The sequence below is a fragment of the Leptodactylus fuscus genome, chromosome 2, assembly GCF_031893055.1.
Source record: "Leptodactylus fuscus isolate aLepFus1 chromosome 2, aLepFus1.hap2, whole genome shotgun sequence".
Classification (NCBI taxonomy): Eukaryota; Metazoa; Chordata; class Amphibia; order Anura; family Leptodactylidae; genus Leptodactylus; species Leptodactylus fuscus.
Window position 1 is genome coordinate 26,925,878 of NC_134266.1, and position 19,718 is coordinate 26,945,595.

At 45.0% G+C, this 19,718-nt stretch overlaps 1 protein-coding gene across 1 annotated transcript in view; it reads left to right on the forward strand.

The window, feature by feature from the left end:
- Positions 1 to 16,379, forward strand: part of FAM3B (FAM3 metabolism regulating signaling molecule B) — a 34,793-nt gene extending 18,414 nt beyond the window's left edge. Inside the window, exons 3-8 of the mRNA XM_075263545.1 lie at positions 5,192 to 5,315; positions 11,260 to 11,318; positions 12,270 to 12,320; positions 13,463 to 13,550; positions 14,524 to 14,656; positions 16,151 to 16,379. Of these exons, the coding sequence (XP_075119646.1) occupies positions 5,192 to 5,315; positions 11,260 to 11,318; positions 12,270 to 12,320; positions 13,463 to 13,550; positions 14,524 to 14,656; positions 16,151 to 16,240 (545 nt within the window). The 3' untranslated portion in view covers positions 16,241 to 16,379. The remainder of the gene's footprint in view (positions 1 to 5,191; positions 5,316 to 11,259; positions 11,319 to 12,269; positions 12,321 to 13,462; positions 13,551 to 14,523; positions 14,657 to 16,150) is intronic.
- The last annotated feature ends 3,339 nt before the right edge of the window (positions 16,380 to 19,718 follow it).

Genomic DNA, 19,718 nt, shown 5'->3' on the forward strand with positions numbered 1-19,718 from the left:
TCACAGGAGAAATTACATCCAATGTGATGTGATCTTGAGTCAGGTTTCTGTGTGTTCCTCCTCCATAACAAGTCATTTATCGCAAAGCTATTTTGGACTGCCAACCATAACTCCTTTATCTTCTTAGACACAGATCTGTGATGGTCATGCGGCACCTGCTGAGAAATTCAGTTCTTCTAGTCAGAGTAGTCTTCCTCCTCTTTTTGATGAACTGGATAAGAACAGTAAGCATTATTTGCAAGTAGAGGAGGAAGACATTCTAGGATCTAGCGGTAATTCTGGAGGTGCAAATTATGAGGGTGTGCAGGAATCCAATGGCCATGGTGTGTCTCTGGGGTCTCTTTAGTATAATAAACCAAAGACCAGAGAAAGTGATTAGACATAAACAATCTTACTCATCTTTCCCGAGCTCCGGTGTCAGACTTCAGGCCTCTTCTGGCCTAGAGACTTCATGAGCCTCAGCCAAATCACAGGCCTCAGTAGTCTCTGATGTGAATGCTGACATCCAGAAGACAATGGAAGACCTGCAGCGGAGCCAGGGAGAGGTGAGTAAGACTGTTTTTTTTTATTTTTTATCCCTTCCCCTGGCCCTCTGCTCATTATACTCTGGGGTCATATTGCCAGTACATTTTTAATAACCTTTTCATAAATAAATACAGGCAGTTCTAAGAAATGTTGTATTATAATGCTTCTATCTCCTACTATCAGGTTCTCTTCTTTTCCTTCCTTTGCCATATGCGTCTCAAGATGCTCCTCAGGTCACATGATTCAGATTACAAATCTGGAGAAGTCTAAGGAGAGGATGGGGAGGGAGTAATTGGGAGCAGTGAGGGAAACATGGGTTTAAGCTGAAGTTGGATCTAAATATGAGCTTTCTATAACAACCAAAGCACTTTCCAGCCCATGTCAGTGTTTCTCTACGTATGTCCTGCATGATACTGGGGCTGTTCATGTGGAGCAGATTCTCCTCTGTTTACTGTGTACAGGGCCGCCATCAGGAATTTTGGGGCCCCATACAGCCTAAGTGTCTGGGCCCCCCCCCCCCGCCATTTTTGCTTTGCGCACCGCGGGAAATTTAGCCCCACCCACTGTTATGTTGACTCCGCCCACTCATTAATTTTCCATTTGCCCGCACACTGTATAATCCTCCTACAGTCACCCGTAAATTATATGTCCCCCTCCGTCTCTCCCCTAGCTTCATATACACCCTTCATCTGCCCCCAGATTCATGTCCCCTCCATCTCTGCCCCCAGATTCATGTCCCCTCCATCTCTGCCCCCAGATTCATGTCCCCTCCATCTCTGCCCCCAGATTCATGTCCCCCCCATCTCCATACCTCCCAACATTTGAAGAACTAAAAGAGGGACAAAATGTGTGGCGCACTTAGCGCGCCGCAGCAAATTTAGCCCCTCCCACTTTTGTGTTGACTCCGCCCACTTGTTAATTTTTCATGTGCCCGCACACAGTATAATCCTCCTACAGTCACCCGTAAATTATATGTCCCCCCTCTATCTCTCCCCCAGTTTCATATACACCCTTCATTTGCCCCCAGTTTCATGTCCCCCTTCCATCTCTGCCCCTAGATTCATGTCCCCACATCTCTGCCCCCAGATTCATGTCCCCCCAGATTCATGTCCCCACAGTGTCATGCCGTCCCCTCCTTCATCTGCCCCAGTGTCATTCCGTCCTCTCTTTCATCTGCCCCCAGATTCACGTTCCACCTCCACATTAAACTTACCTTCTCCTCCGCTCCCTCGCCGCTCTCTGCGCTTCTCTCTCGCTGACACATGCGGCTGAAGGAAGGAGCTGACACAGGTCAGCTCCACGCTTCGCCGCTGGGTGTCTCTCTCGCTGACGCTGACATGTATGCGGCTGAAGCGAGGAGCTGACCTGTGTCAGCTCCTCACTTCGCCGCTGCCGGCTCTCTTGCTGACACATATGCGGCTAAGCCGGGTTCCGGCTCAGCCGCATATGTGTCACCGAGAGAGGCGGCAGCGGCGAAGTGAGGAGCTGACACAGGTCAGCTCCTCGCTTCAGCCGCATATGTGTCAGCGAGACAGGCGGCAGTGGCGAAGCGAGGAGCTGACCTGTGTCAGCTCCTCGCTTCAGCCGCGTATGTGCTCAACTCAGATCTGCGTCCTCTGGACGCAGATCTGAGTTGAAACAGGACATACAATGACTGCTGCCGGCGCCAGGGGGCCCGGGCCCCCCCCATTTTAAAATTTGGCCGGGCCCCTGACGCCAGTAGCAGTAGTACTGGCCTATCGGCGGCCCTGACTGTGTACAGTGTGCGGTAACTAGTGTACTCCCCACAGCTCAGGGCACCGCACCTATAAATATAATAAATATAGCCTACAGATGAGGAAACCTGGTAAAAGGCAGAATACAAGATGGAGAGAAGGCAAGATATGTGAGCTGCAAAACCAGGTGCAATTTGTTGCCTCAGGTTCCATTGCAAATACATGTCGGAAGTTACAATGTGTATTTGTATTGTGTGAACATGCCCTAAAGGTAAAAAGAGAATACACAGAAGCAACAACGATAAATTTCTGTATGGTCCTGAAAAATGACTTCAAGTAGCTCAAAGGCATTAGGTAAATGTGATTTCAGTGGGATCGATCAGGGGATTATCAAATTTGTATGGAGGACGCCCAACTGTGCAGCACCTCAGTCATTTGCCCTTCTCAGGGGTATAGCCAGACACCTTAAGGAACTGAATGATATCTACCCTGATATGGGCAAAGTCAGGAACAAAAATTGGGGCAATATTGTAATATTAGAAAATATGTTGTAGGTATTTAGTTAAAGAACCCGATTCCTGTAGCTGTGGGAAGAAGCGAAACTATTCCTACATGTATGGGGTAAAGTTCTGCTTGGGTGCAGGTGTGAACTGACAGCTATTAGTTTCCTCATTTCATTGTCTTATACTGCGGAGCTGCAGTCACATGTCAGTCCTGTGCTGTCAGGTTGTCGTAGTGTCAAGTGACAGGCGGAAGGAAGGGCGGTCACACTAGAGAGCTGTATACTGTAAGAGCGGTCACACTATGGGGGTCTGTACTGTAAGAGCGGTCACACTATAGAGCTGTATACTGTAAGAGCGGTCACACTATAGAGCTGTATACTGTAAGAGCGGTCACACTATAGAGCTGTATACTGTAAGAGCGGTCACACTAGAGAGCTGTATACTGTAAGAGCGGTCACACTAGAGAGCTGTATACTGTAAGAGCGGTCACACTAGAGAGCTGTATACTGTAAGAGCGGTCACACTAGAGAGCTGTATACTGTAAGAGCGGTCACACTATGGGGGTCTGTACTGTAAGAGCGGTCACACTATGGGGGTCTGTACTGTAAGAGCGGTCACACTATAGAGCTGTATACTGTAAGAGCGGTCACACTAGAGAGCTGTATACTGTAAGAGCGGTCACACTATGGGGTCTGTACTGTAAGAGCGGTCACACTATGGGGTCTGTACTGTAAGAGCGGTCACACTATGGGGGTCTGTACTGTAAGAGCGGTCACACTATGGGGGTCTGTACTGTAAGAGCGGTCACACTATGGGGTCTGTACTGTAAGAGCGGTCACACTATGGGGGTCTGTACTGTAAGAGCGGTCACACTATGGAGGTCTGTACTGTAAGAGCGGTCACACTATGGGGGTCTGTACTGTAAGAGCGGTCACACTATGGAGGTCTGTACTGTAAGAGCGGTCACACTACGGGGGTCTGTACTGTAAGAGCGGTCACACTCTGGAGGTCTGTACTGTAAGAGCGGTCACACTATGGGGGTCTGTACTGTAAGAGCGGTCACACTATGGAGGTCTGTACTGTAAGAGCGGTCACACTATGGAGGTCTGTACTGTAAGAGCGGTCACACTATGGGGGTCTGTACTGTAAGAGCGGTCACACTATAGGGGTCTGTACTGTAAGAGCGGTCACACTATGGGGGTCTGTACTGTAAGAGCGGTCACACTATGGGGGTCTGTACTGTAAGAGCGGTCACACTATGGGGGTCTGTACTGTAAGAGCGGTCACACTATGGGGGTCTGTACTGTAAGAGCGGTCACACTATGGGGGTCTGTACTGTAAGAGCGGTCACACTATGGGGTCTGTACTGTAAGAGCGGTCACACTATGGGGGTCTGTACTGTAAGAGCAGATGGAAATACACTGGTATTATGGACCAGGTAAGTCTCATATCCTGCAAACAAGTCCCTCCGGGAGAGTCACCCCTGTAGGTCAATGGCGTTCTTGTGGGGTTATTGCTAAACACAAGAGAACTTTAACCCTTCAAATAAACAAACAAAAAAAAAATTGTTGAAAAACTACATTTCCCGGTGCCAGTACTCCTGTTTGGTAGTGTATGGGTGCGTGTATCAACACCTATGCACAAGATGCCATCTAGGTAGTAGGGGCTTACTTATGTATCCCCCTACGCTGTGACTGTATATGTGCACATCAACACCTTTACACTTTAGGAGCCTGTTTTATAAGCACAGGGACATACAGTATATATCTGAATCCCATTATACTATCGGACTGTGATGTGTGTATGGATACGTATATTGCTACCTATACACTAATAGTTGCTATGAGGATTATATGTATCATCTCCTCATCTATTTCTTCTGCAGTAACATAATCGTGAGCTGGATATGGGATAGATTCTCTATAGCGGCATTGTGTTGTGAAAGGTTTATTTTTCGGGATATATATCCTTAATACTATAAAGATATATTAGGCAAATTATCAAAGATCTCATATAATGACTCTGTTGTGTTGTAATAAAGCGCTGACTCCTGAGGTTGTCGAGCAGGAAATCCTTGCGAGCTGTCCTCACCTTAGCCAATCAATGCTCTATGGGGTTTTTGTTGTTTCTGGTCTCTGTCTTGTTGGACTTGGCAGACTCCAGAGATTTGGATTACATAACCCATATATGATAGTTTAATAAAATGGTGCAAAACAGGCATTTGTGGGAAACTGCGCACTTTGTTTTGTAGGTTTATGTACTTTCACCTCATAGTGATTCTGCCATTGACCTGCACTGTGCAGGATTGTCATAATGATGGAAAATTCCTTTAAGCTGAGCTTGGACTTAGCATTTGACCAGCAGCTACCCAATTCCAGTAAGGTCTATAGTCATATTATTCGCAGGTGATAGTATACTTACAGCAGTGTTGTATATGTTTTATGACAGCTCCACTTCCCAAGCGACAGAAGTGTGCATCATGGAGAACCTGCTCGTCCTCGGAGGTTGTGTTCAAGATACGGAGCGGAGGAGGAAACTCTATTCAACCTGACATATGCCTGGAAGATGAATTGTAAGTAAATGTTACCTTATTACTGTCTGGTCTTTGGAAATCTCCTGTTCTTTGCTCTTTAGGTATGGTTGTCGTGCCCATGGCGGTACCACAAAGATATGTTTTCCTCTATGTTAATTGCATGTGTGTGTCTCAATATATTATTCCCCCTTACTGGTGACTTTTAGTATGTTGCCCTTTAACTACTAGGACTTTGTACCCTCTGACTATTTTCCCCATTAAAGTGTCACTTTGTCACCTCATTATAGCACTATAACGTATATGGGAAAAATGACACTGCAACTCACCATAAATACACGAGTCCCGAAAGGGTGCACGACCTTGTACTCCTCCGGACCTATAGAGGCGTTTTCCCAGCAGAAATGTATAGAAATAAAGCAGGTCCGCAGTCTTCCAGGCTCGATAAAATTTAACTTTTAATGGTTCATTATAAACAATTTAGTTTCCATAAAGAAAAAACGTACAGCAGACCCATAATGTGTGAAGTTAGAAAAAACAGAAAGTGCGCATAGTAATTAAAAACCATTGACGCGTTTCGAGGTCATATGGCCTCTTAGTCATGGCATGTTTTAAGTTCACAATCTACTTCCTTATAACCACCAAATACGGTAATCCCGACACCGGTGATGTCATTCGCATAATAATGCCGACAATCGTATTTGCATTTTAAACGACACATAAAATAACAATCCTATAGTAACACTACATAAACCTTAGATTAAAGAGCAATTTAGGTAAAGAACAACATATACATAGCTTAGCCCTTGATTAATTGTATCGTTCTCGTAATGCATGTATTCTGGGACCTCACTTAAGCCTTTAACCCCAATCACATGATCCAATACTGCCTAACCCAAGGTAAGGCGGAGATCAACCTTTCCATAGGAATACCCGAAACACAAAGCCTATGATCCCACACCTTGAACCTCCATACACAATTTAGGCCCTGGTCACGTGATTACATACGACCAATCACAAAATAAGGCGGAGATTCGGTTCTCTGTATGAACCAGATTTCCATTCACAATTTAAAAGCCCCGGTCGCGTGGTTATACGTGACCAATAACAGAGCATAGCATATAAACTCCATGTCTGGCTGCAATATAAATGCACAACATCAAACTCCCCTGGTAACTCCAAGCTGTGTGCAGGAGAATGCTCTAAACTTCCTTGGTGGCCCCTAGCTGTCGCAGGGGTAAGTGTGTGTGTTTGCTGGCCTGGGGTGAGTGTTAACCCTTGGCCGCGTGTGTTTCACTTGTACTGGTGCACCTGGCCAGTGAGCTAAACTGGCAGGATTTTACTTGCACCTTGTTCACATAGAGTGTCGCACAGTACACACTGTTCACATTGAGTTCAGGCTGCAGTGTCTTGCAGTAGTTCACATTTAGTTCAGGCTGCAGTGTCTTGCAGTAGTTCACATTGATTTTAACACTGGAGAGTCTTCGCAGTATTTCACATTGAGTTCAGACATACAGCCACCCACCACTGGGCCTGTGGACCTCGCTGTAGTGTTCTACAGCTAAGAGGTTCTGTGGTTTAAATTTTTTTATATATATATATATATATATATATATATATATATATATATATATATATATATATATATATATATATATACAGAACCGTAACATACAGATATTCATCAATATGTTCATAAATCATGTATATGTAAAAATGGTGTATATATAATACCAGTCAATATACATCTAGTAGATACAGTAGGCAAAGTGCAAAGAGATATAAAGAGACCAAAATGCATGATTGCAAATATACATGAATATTAATAAAGGAGTAAGGAACAGAAAGTTGCCCACTCACTCATTTAGAACAAACCCATGGTGGCATAATAACCAAGTAAAAGTATTACCAGAGAGACGGAACTCCAGGAATCCCCTACGCACGTTTCGGCGCTGGCCTTCTTCCCGGAAGACTGGTATTATATATATATATATGTATGTATATACATATATATATATATATATATATATATATATATATATATATATACACACACCATTTTTACAGAAACATGATTTATTGACATATTGATGACTATCTGTCATTATTGCAGTGACATCCTCTTTTCTAATGTTCTAATTGATCAACTTTAATATCAGTTCCATCAAAAAAATGTTTCCTGATAGTAATAGTTCGTACAAATTTGTTCACATCCATTATTACAGAGACTTAAACCGGGATTTTGTTGAATGGTGCCAGCAGAACCAGCTCAGGATTAATGCTGGGAAGACCAAGGAGATGGTGGTGGACTTTAGTAAACGGAGAGGTGCTCCGACCCCGGTGGAGATCCAAGGAACATGTATTGAGATAGTCAGGACCTATAAGTACCTGGGCGTGCTCCTCAATAATAAACTAGACTGGGCTGATCACCTGGAGGCGCTGCACAGAAAGGGCCACAGCAGACTCTACCTGCTCAGGAGGCTGAGGGCCTTCGGAGTCCGGGGGACACTTCTTAGGGCCTTCTTCAACTCTGTGGTTGCCTCAGCCATCTTTTTCGGTGTGGCCTGCTGGGGAAGCAGTATATCAACCAGGGACAGAAATAGACTTGACAGGCTGATCAGGAGGGCCAGCTCTGTCCTGGGGAGCCCCTTGGACCCAGTACAGGTGGCGGGTGACAGAAGGATACTGTCTGTGGTGACCTCCATGCGGGAGAACAAATCCCACCCCATGTATGGGACCCTGATGGGACTTGGCAGCACTGTAAGCGACCGTCTGCTTCACCCCAAGTGTGAGAAGGAGCACTATCGCAGGTCCTTCCTTCCAACCGCGACCAGGCTGTATAATCTACATCAGACCAAACGAAGAGCTCTCCGCACAGAGAACTAATGATTATGACGATGACCATGAGGTCTTCCTCTTTCTCTTCTGTTTTTCCTTAGCTGCCATGGACTCCTAGTATATCTTCTCTTCTCAGCTTATCTGTGTCTACGTCTGTAACATATTACTCTGTATTATCCTGTATCTGTATTACTATGCTGCTGTAACACGCTGAAATTTCCCCAAGGTGGGACTATTAAAGGATTATCTTATGGTTTCCAATAGGTCAAAGTCTCTTCTAGGAGCAAAGTTCAAGCCTTTTTCCAAAACACTCATTTGGGATTCACTTGGCTCCGCACCTGAGAGACTGACCACAGATTTTGGCAAATAAAAAAAAGATGGAGGTGACTCAGAACAAAATAGTTCTCAGTACATCTTATAGTCCCCAATTCAACAGGATTAAAAATTGATAAAAAAGAACTTGCCTATCCTTGAGCTGGATGCTGCCACAGAGGAACTGTTAAAAAATGGCGTACAATTTTTAGAAAGAAAATGTAGAACGCTTGGCCGTCTGTTGTCCCCAAGTTATCTTCCTGCTCAAAAAGAAACAGTAATATTAGATCGAGAAAGGGTTTCTATAAGTGTGGTGCATTACAATGTAGGACCTGCGATAAAGCTTATAACACCGGTAACGTTCTTAGCAATGCCTCTAGTTTTCATACGCACATTGAGGATTATTTGGACTGTAATTCCACTTCGGTCATTTATTGTATCCGGTGCATTACATGCAACCTGGATTACCGTATTTTTTGGACTATAAGACGCACTTTTTCTCCCAAAATTTTTTTGGGAAAAGAAGGGTGCGTCTTATAGTCCGAATGTGGCCGCAATACAGACCCGGCATCCACTGTAATAGAAAGGCGGATGCCGGGGAGGGTTAGACGTTGGCACAGGTGCCGGGGCCTGAGACATCGCTTTGCTCCTGCCCTGCAGGAAGCCAGCAGCGGCAAAAGCGATGCTGCTATTCCGCTTCTCCGTCCCCCCCCCGGAATAGCAGCGTCGCTCCTGCCGCAGGAGCGTAACGATGTCTCAGGCCCCGGCATCTGTGCTGGCGTCTAACCCTCCCCGGCATCCGCCTTTCTATTTCAGCAGATGTCGGGTCTGTATTGGTGGCCCCTTCCCCCCAAAGTGTAAACTAACCCCCCAGGGCCGGTCCCCACCAGCACCATACCTGTAAAGTTGGGCCAGCTCCTGCGCGGCGATATCACAGGAGCCGACCTGTTCTGGTGACAGCCAGGAGCCAACTGAAGGCTCCCAGGCCTGTCATTGCTATATTACTATTGCGGCTGGTCCATGACCAGCCATAATTGTAATATACAGAATGTCCCATAGACGGCAATACACTATTTTGCGGCCACAAAATCACGGCCGCAAAATAGCGCGGTGCATACGATCCCCGCTCCCATTGAAATCAATGGGAGCGTGTACGGCCTGCAAAAGCTCCCGCGGCATAGACGTGCCACATCACGCGGCACGTTACATCGTGTGAACCCTCCCTTATAGTCCGAAAAATACGGTATATAGGCTGTACCAGTAGGAAATTAAATGTCAGAATTCAGGAACATATAAGAGACAGTGCGAAGGGGGAAACTGAACAGATGTCCGGTGCTTCTAGACCAAGGGTCCCCAATACGTTGATCTTGATCTATCGGTTGATAGCAAAGGACATATGGGTCGATCGTGGGAAGCAGCCAGGGATCCCTGGTGTCTGCTTGTTCACAGTGCAGGCTGAGAGTCATCTCCGGACACTGGCAGGCGGGGCTGCGGCAGCTCCAGCCTGCCAGTGTCCAGAGATAACGCTCAGCTTGCGCTGTGAACAAGCAGACACCGGGGATCCCTGGGCGGCCACAGAACGCCGCTGTCTCCTGCTCTCACGCTCCGTCTGGTGTGGGATAATAGGCTTTGTGTTTCGGGTATTCCTATGGAAAGGTTGATCTCCTCCTTACCTTGGGTTAGGCAGTATTGGATCATGTGATTGAGGCTTAAGTGAGGTCCCAGAATACGTGCATTACGAGAACGATACAATTAATCAAGGGCTAAGCTATGTATATGTTGTTCTTTACCTAAATTGCTCTTTAATCTAAGGTTTATGTAGTGTTAATATAGGATTGTTATTTTATGAATTGTTTAAAATGCAAATACGATTGTCAGTGTTATTACGCGAATGAGATCACCGGTGTCCGGATTACCGTAGGTGGTTATAAGGAAGTAGATTGTGAACTTAAAACATGCCATGACTAAGAGGCCATATGACCTCGAAATGCGTCGGCGGTTTTTAATTACTATGCGCACTTTGTTTTTTCTAACTTCGCACTTTATGGGTCTGCTGTACGTTTTTTCTTTATGGAATCTAAATTGTTTATAATGAACCATTAAAAGTTAAATTTTATCGAGCCTGGAAGACTGCAGACCAGCTTTATTGCTATAGATGTCTCATTATAGCGCTACATAACATTACACCCAACTCCGCATAGCAAAAATAAGGTGAAAGGAGGTAAAGCACAAAAATATGGCACCGAGCCATTGCCGGTGGGGACACCGCACCCAATTACAATGACTTCTAAGGACACCACCCTGATGGAGCATCAGGACACCATACATATTTATGATGACGCTTTCCCTCAACCATTTCCAATGACCCCCCTACATACCCCATACATACTACAGTGTGGCCAAAAAGGGCCCATCTAAAAACAAAGAGAAAGTAGATTGTCGCTATCCTGCTAGTCCTGGAGCAGAACGACCTCTCTCCTAATCCTCACGCGCTTCCCTCTGCTTTAAGGTTATATGAGTCCTATAAGATCCTGTCTTGTCACCCTTACTTTATTATCCTGGGCACAGTCTCTTTTTTGGGGTCCATCATGGGTTCAATGATAAGAACAGAATTTTGCAATTTATAAAAATTTTTTACATATATCTGGCACCAGTAAGACTGGGATTTAGGATTGTAAGGGGGAGACTTATCAAGGCCAGAGATTTCCAAGTCTTACTGGACAGATGACCCTTCCCCCTGTCAGGAAGGGGCTGTGGGTGACGTAAATACGACACGTGGCACCAAGTGACATCACGTATTCATACATGTGACCTAATAACGTTTCTTATCTTTCAGATTATTAGGTGGAATAAAGAAGAATGGGAACAGGGGGATAAACATCGCTGTTATCAACCGTAAGTTACTGCCCTCCAGGAAGGCCACAACATGGGCAATTCACTGAACAACCCCCCCTTCCTACCCCAGGGTAAACAATGGTGGCAGTCATGTGACCCCTGCTCTCTATATATGCACCTAGCTGCCTCGGCTTCAGAAATCTTTACTACCATTTCTACCAAATAACGCCTTGGATGACCCTTTAATGCCTGCCCCAGTGGTCTCCTGTAGTACAGACCCCACATTTACCCCCTATATTGCTTGCTTTAAGTGCCCTTTTTAGTGCTTCTGCCCCATATTCCCTCTATAGTTTCTGCTGCAACCCTTCGTACTGCTCCAGAGGGTGTCTACCCTGTTTAGTCCCTTCATTGGGTTCTCACCATTGTCTGTGCCCCAATAACCAACATTAGGGCTTCTTTCCCAGATGTCCCCTTTAGTTACCTTTTAGGTGTCCCCTGTAGTTCCCGCCCCAGGTGCCTTAAGACCAATTGCCTATACCAGAATTTCTTTTTAGTTCTTCTGCCCCATGTGCCCCTTAGTACCCATCTACTAGGTGACCCTTTAAGTGTATTTCTGCCCCAGATGTTCCCTTTACTACTTATCCCGGGGCCCTCTTTAGTCTCTGTCCCAGGTGCCTACTTTGGTGCCTTAAGTCCAGTTACCTGCACCAGAATCCTTTTTCAGTGCCTCGCCCCATGAGCCCCTTACTACCCACCCACCAGGTAACTACCCCTGTACTTCCGCCCCAGATGTCCCCCTTTGTCTACTGCCTCTTTAGTCTGTGCCCGCCGCCGTCTTTGGTGTTTTATGCCCAGTTACCCTCTTTCTTATACCCGGTATAGTAACCGCCCCTTGCAGGTGCCTTATTTAATACCTCTAGTAGGACTCGTATATCCATACATATTACATAACATGTTGTTCTTCTGATATTCTTCTTTCTTCCTGTGTCTTATGTTCCTTTTGTTTTCTAGATGAGACCATGAAGCTCACAGAGACCAAATCGTTTGACATGTACGAGGGAGGTATGAACGTCAGCGACCGTGTGATCTGGGTGTATTTCACTGCTACGCCCAGTATTATGCTATCGGTTATAAAAAGTATGAGTATTAGGATATATGCGCATATTGAGGCCAATAACACATGACCCAACACAGTGGCCGATGGCCGGAGGATTTTGAGGTCATGCAGCTATAGGTTACCACAGGGTGGAGGTGGGGGTTTCATCCGCATGGATATAGCCACATTGGTGTCTGTACCCCCGAGTGCTCCGGCAGATCGGACACAATTTCATGTAAGTTATAAGACGTTATATATGTGTGTAAGAAGTGACACCTGCTGGACAAAGCACATTACTACAACCATTCGTAAAGTTTTTGGCCACTTTGGCTACCTGCTTTATAATAAAGGTGTTTTCTGGGAGTTAAATACTGATGGTCTCTCCTTAGAATAGGTCATCAATATCTCATGTGAGGTGGCTGACACCCGGGACCCCCACAGATAAGCAATTTGCAGTGACAGCAGTGCTCAGGTGAGCGTTGCTTGCACTTTACAGGCCAGTGATGTCACATTCATCCATCACGTGGTCTGTTTGCAACTCTGTCCATTCAGTTGAATGGGGCTGATCTGCAATATCAGGCCCAGGCACCATATGGCGCTGTGCTTGGTGTTCAGCGAAGAGGCTGCAGCGATCACCTGATGGGTGGTGGTCCCAGTTATTAGACCTCCAGCAATCAGATATTGGTGACCTGTTCTAATAGGTAAATCCTGGGGATTCCCTGTAACTTCTGATGACCTATCCAAAGGACCCCAAAGATCAGCAGGAGAAGCTGCAGGGTACAGGAAGAATTTTACAGCAGAAGTACAATGATTTACATCAATACTGTATATAATGGTTACTATACGGGGGGACCCCAGGTGACATGTATATAGAGATGAGCGAACACTGTTCGGATCAGCCGATCCGAAGAGCACACTCCCATAGAAATGAATGAAAGCACTTGGCACGTACGCTTTGCCGGTGGCCGGTCGCTTAACCCCCCCCGCTTGCCGGCCGCTTCCATTCATTTCTATGGGAGCGTGCTGTTCCGAACAGTGTTCGCTCATCTCTACATGTATATAATAGTAGTGCCTATGGCTGCCGCTTACATGTTCTTCGTCATTTCAGACTTCTCTGGACCAATGGTTGACTTTATCAACAAAATACCCAGCGGCTTCATCATCCTGGTCGCCAGTTTCGATGACGCATATACAAAGTAAGAAAGACCAGTATTGTATGCGAGAAATACAGTGGGGGGAGGGGATGTCCAGACCCTGAGACCTAAGGCAGCAAAGCAGCCCCAAAACATTCTTCATAGTCAGTATGAAGCTTTGATGGTGTGTGATGTTCTAAACATGCCTGCCAGTGGCGTAACTACCGGGTTAGCAGCTGCCACAGAGCCCGAGACATTAGGGGCCCGGCGACAGACGCTACCGCTGCGTTTTTGTTTTTTTTCTTAATAGGCTGTTACCGACTGGAGTTACTCCAGCCGTTAATGGGCCTTATTTACTTACCGATCCTTGTAGGGGCCGGGATCGGTAAGTGACGCCATGGGCCCCACAAACACTATTATACCCGGGGGAAGGGTCTTTTTAGACCCCCCGAGTATAATGATCGGAGGTCCAGGAGAGGTAGGCGAACATAAAAAATAGTGTTACTTACCCTTCCACGCTCCTGGCAGGCTCCGGGCCTACTACTGTGAGGTCCCTGACGTCACATGGCCGGGGCCTGGGTCATGTGATGTCCGAACGTCAAGGAAGATGGCCGACACCACTGAGGACTGTCAAAAGTTCGCCACGGGGCCCCGCCATTCCTAGTTACTCCACCGATGCCTGCACCTTCAATCACATTGGTCCCCACAAGTTCTTTAGGCTGATTCACACCTGAATAGGAGACTCCACTGCAGATTCCACCTAAAAGTCGGCAGAGAGAAAAGTCCTGCAATGAGGACACCCTGGGGACCCATTATATTCTTTGGGGACCGCGGGTAACCACTTTTTAAGCAGACGGGGTCTCTGTCTCTCAGGTACCCATGCAGGCCCGAACGACACAGAACCGAACACTGGTGTGAACAGGGGGTTACACAATTGCAGATTATAGCAGGTTATGCGTTGAAGATGATTGATGTAATTTTTCCAATTCTGTAATAATCCACATTGATAATTTTAATCGTAATTTTATATTTGCAGATTAAGCGAAGCTGCCAAGAAGACTTTTGAAGAACTCGGCAGTAAAGAAGTACGAAACCTAAGATTCCGCTCGCAGTGGGTGTTCTTGGCTATAAAACAAAACACAATCCCTAATGATATCGAAAGAGAGAAGGTAAAATAAGAAAAGAGAATAATTTCACTGTAGTGCAGAATATACATGGGGGGGGGGGGCACAAGGATTGATCCATTTTTTTTTTGTTGCAATTTCTACAACCTTGTAGTCATCATTTACCGATATTAGTTTTGATCTTGCAGGACAACGCGGTTGCTGCATAGCCCTTGTGTAAGGTGTATCGTCCACATACACACTAGAGGGCGCACTTGTTTCCACGTAACTTGCATATGACCCCCCCCCCCTTTTAACCATTCAGCCGAGAGGAGTCACATGACCTACCCCCTCGCTGTTCTGGGATTTTCTCTTTTCATGCGCTTGAAAGCAGGACCCGAATTATTAGGGGACACAAAATGATGTATTGCAAAAGTATTCACCCCCTTACAGATTGGTATAGTTATTTAAATTCAATACCCGCCCCTTTGGTGGAAATTGTGGTCTAGGGATGACCAAACTGGTTCATAACAAATTGGTTTTGTTATGAATTTTACAAACCTTTCAGGTTCAGCTGAATCTAAAATTTTTGGGATTCGTCACCTGCAGACTTCTATTATACTCTGGGTCTCTTCAGAGGTCATTGGGAGGTACGTAAGCACAACAGTCTTACTCACCTCTCCTGGGCTCTGGTATCTGGGGTGGGTTCTAATGGTCTCCTTAATGATGTCAGCAGCATCCGGGGCCTGTGATTGGGCCTCATTGGTCCTATGGAGATCCTAACTTCATGTCATGCCTTTAAGCCTCTCTTCAGCCCCAGACTGCGTTAATAGCCGTTCCAGCTCAGACCAAACCATTCCGACCCAAAACGAAACTGACAAATGGATGTCATGAGGTTCGCCCAACTCCATTACAGCCATGCGTGCAGGTGGTTTGACTTTTGTCATTGCATTTGTAAGTACAATTCTCGGTTGGATTGAGGTCTGGATTCAGCCACTTGAGGACATTCTTCAGTAGCTTATTTGGGGATAAGCACAATAGGCCACGTTGATGGCGGTGGGCACAATTTTGCATTAATAAACCATCAATCAGGTTTGGGAGAAGAGTGCCCTCACATATCTCTGCCCTCAACATGAAGAGACCTTGTCCGGCTGGGATTGGAGGTCGTTATCTTGCTCACAAATAAGTCTTCCCCCAAGTTGCAGTTCTCTTGCCTACAGCAGGATTCTCTCTAGAATTTCATGGGTAACTGTTATTTTAGCAGTCTGGTTTTCTATTTGGGTCCCCCGATGGACCCGAACGATGAAGAACCTGGTGCAAATGTAATCCTAGCCTAAGTATGCCATCATATTTGCATCCTTTGATCTGTTCTCGTCCATCATAGGACCAGATGAATGGACCAAAGTGGTCCATCTAAAGATGGCCTACAATGGATCCCAAAGGACTTGACATGGTCCATAATGGAGTCTGTTGGGTTTCCATTGTATCTCCCTAACATTACTGTTATAGACAAGGTGTCTGATGGTTCTCTGATCTTAATACTTGCTTTTCTTTTGTCAGGTCATCCACTCCGATGGCAATAACCGATATAATGGCTGGCCGGCGGAAATTCAGATTGACGGATGTCTCCCGAAATATAAGAAAGTATAAAATGTCCGACAAATGTTTTTAAGAAAAAATAAATAAAAAATTCAGGAACCTTTAAGACAGAGACTTCTAAAGACTTGCCGGCTCACAAGTATTCCTGGATTGGACTGACACTGGAAAGATTTTTATGACATAGACAAACTGCAGGAAATGTGTTGATAAAATATCCCCAAAAATTTAATTTTTGAACTTTTTTTTTTTTTTTTTTTTTAAACAACTCGGAATCTGGATAAATATCAGGCCCAAAGGGTTCTGTATTTCCCCCCCCCAAGGATGTCGCTTTCAGGGTCTGTGACCCACAGGGGGAAAATAAAACAAAACATGATTTTTTTTATCACCTTTATATGTGACCCTCGCAGTACCCAATAAGAGAAAAGGTGCAATTTTCATAAACGCTGGAAAACCCTTGTCCTAAACCCTTTGTGCTTATACACGGTCTATTTATTACTATTTCCCTGTTATGGTCGTGCAATGTTAGTTTTATAAATTATCTGTAGAAGAGAACTCGTGTTAATATAATTTTTTTTTTATTTTGTTCCTTTTTGGTTTTCAAAACTTCCCTTATTAGAGATAGACACATCCTTGTCCGCACAAACCTGGTGGCAGGGTGTGTATGACTTATGGCAGCTGCAATGAATGGGAGATAATGGTTATAAACTTGTCTATAGACTCATACAGTCACGAAAAAATGATGGGGTACAAGCCCCTTCCTCAGGGCCGCATACACAGACCAGGTCAGCCTAGTGAGTCAGAGGATGCTCCGTTGGGCCATTGCTTTAATACAATTATGGTCCAGCAGAAGACACCAAAATGTGAAGGGTACTCTGGTGTATTTCCATAGGGGATTGCTGGAAATTCGGCCTTCAGAATTATTTTATTAATGGGCTCAAGGACCCGAAGTCTGACACAAACAGAGACCTATGTATGAAGTGTATTGTGTTATTTCTATGTCTTATCTGGACCTCCAGCATTCGAGCAGACCTGTTTTTCTTTGCTGCACCCTCCAGTGATCAGGAGATGGCTCTGCAGACTGTGTCATAGTCTACACAGTAAAGTTTGAATGGAATCTATCAGCAGGAAACTCAATATCAAAGTGTCAGTTACAGTCCATTGCAGGGGACATTATGTCCCTATAAATGCACCATTACCTTGAAAAATCATATTAGGAATATGCAAATGAGGCTCAAGTGCACTGGAGTCTGTCAGTGCCTCCAAGGGCTCCGTCTCTAGGTATAAATTGTTGTCCCAGTCCTAGACTGACATCCTCTTTCTGTCCTACAGCTAGGACGATTCTTGTTGAATTCTTATACATGTGCCTGGTACAGGTGAACAAACCGGATCGTAACTAGCAGGATTTGTTACAGATTTTCCAAAAATTTTAGATTTGTCCAAAGCATTCATTTTTGGGTGTCACCATGCAAAAATCATTATTATACTCTGGGGGTTTTTTGGAACCCAGGGTATGATAAGCGGTGATGGAGGAGATACTCACCTCTCCTGGGCTCCCTTGCGCCTTCCATCCTACTTTAGTCTCCTGGTTTGCCCATCTTTAGTATCTGTGTGTACCCCCCCCCCCCCCCCTGGAGCCTTTGGAGGATGTGGCACACCCCCATTGCACTTAAGCCTCATTTTCCTATTTCCAAAGAGTGCAAATGAGGCTGAAGGAAATGGAGCATCTATTGCACATCTAATGGTACGATGGTGATCAGTGTAATGTCCCCTACAATATATTGTGATTTCTGTAATCTCTTTCCTGGTGACAGATTCACTTTAAAATAGTCTTGGTGTGAAAACCGCAATAATTCAGAATGGCCACATATAATATTATATATATTAATAAATCTAGAATGTTATTTTTTTGGTGATACATTCCCTTTAATAAAATGTTTATATATATTTAACACAACGGCTGATGTATTATACCTGTCACTCTGATTTATTACTATTATGATAACAATATGTGACGGGGCAATTCCATCCTCTAATGGGGTATTTATTTCGACCTCAGTTGGTCATGGCGTCATGTTGTACCGTCCATCAGAAATGAATGTGAGCTGCGAAAACAACATAACTTGCTGCGGATCGCTGTATCAATAAATCCAATTCACTTGTATAGGAATTGCAGAATATCACAGCTTGCCAGGGCCGGGGGTTCCAGATAGGGCCAGGGGCTATTGTGGATGCTGCGACATTTTTCAGGATGACCAGACCCACTTTAAAACAGACCCCTTCCCTTTTTGGTGACACAAGGAAAGGCAACCTCCCCCCCCCCCCTCCTGTCCCCTAGAATGTTCCCCTATTCCACATATTAATTGACCCTTTGTGTTTATTTTATCCCTAAGGACCCTGATTCCCCCCATTATGTGAAAGGGAGTCAGCAGGAAGATGGGTATCAAACTAATGACAGCACCTTGTAGGGCGAATTGCGCCTTATAGTCCGGTACGCCTTATATATGGATGAACGCGGCGGCACGCGAGGAGTTAAGCAGCGGCCGCCGGCAAAGTCTGCGTGCTGCTTTCAATCACATATAAGGCGCACTGGACAGCGCTACGCCTTATAGTCCGGTGCGCCTTATATATGAACCTAGACAGGACTATAAGGCGCTCATGGGTAATGCGCCTTATAGTCCAGTGCACCTTATAGTCTGCAAAATATGGTATATACTTACAAGCCAGGAGAAGACTGTTCGGTCAAGAAATGGCTAAAACAGCTTGTTAATGTATCCGAAATTCCCCACAGTTACATAATGGCCGGGAAGCACTTGTACACTTCCCAATCCCAAACAACCATGCCCTTTAGAGATACATAATAAGGAACGGTCTCTGACAGTAACACAGTAAATCACTGGCCTAAAGATTGGAGGTCCAGGCAGGCAGGGTCGTCTCTTGCACTTGCACTAGATCACTCAGCTAGTTAGACATGTATGTATTGTGTAATCAACAAGAGATGAAGATCAGCATCACTCCGTGGAAAGTGTAGAAAAAGTTCTTTAATCCATATTAAACGTAAAAAACATACAACAATAAAGAAAAGGTAATGACAAAAAAACACATTAAAAAAAGCCATTATTAAGGAACTGCGTGTTCTGAAACGCGTCGGCGTTTTTTAATGTGTTTTTTTTTGTCATTACCTTTTCTTTATTGTTGTATGTTTTTTACGTTTAATATGGATTAAAGAACTTTTTCTACATTTTCCACGGAGTGATGCTGATCTTCATCTCTTGTTGATTACCCATTTCACTTGCCTTTCTGCCCGGAAAGCTGATCGTGCACCCCGGTTGGAATATCAGAACACACACGGTGAGCTCCAAACTTTTTCTTTTTTGGACTTTATGTATGTATTGTACTTATGTTGGTACTATATATGTGTATATGTCAGGGTCTGGGGTTGCTAGGTGGGGTGGCATAGACACACAAGTACAGATTATTAGTCAAAAAAAAAAGGTAGAGTTTTATTTTCACTCCAAAACAGTGCAGCAAC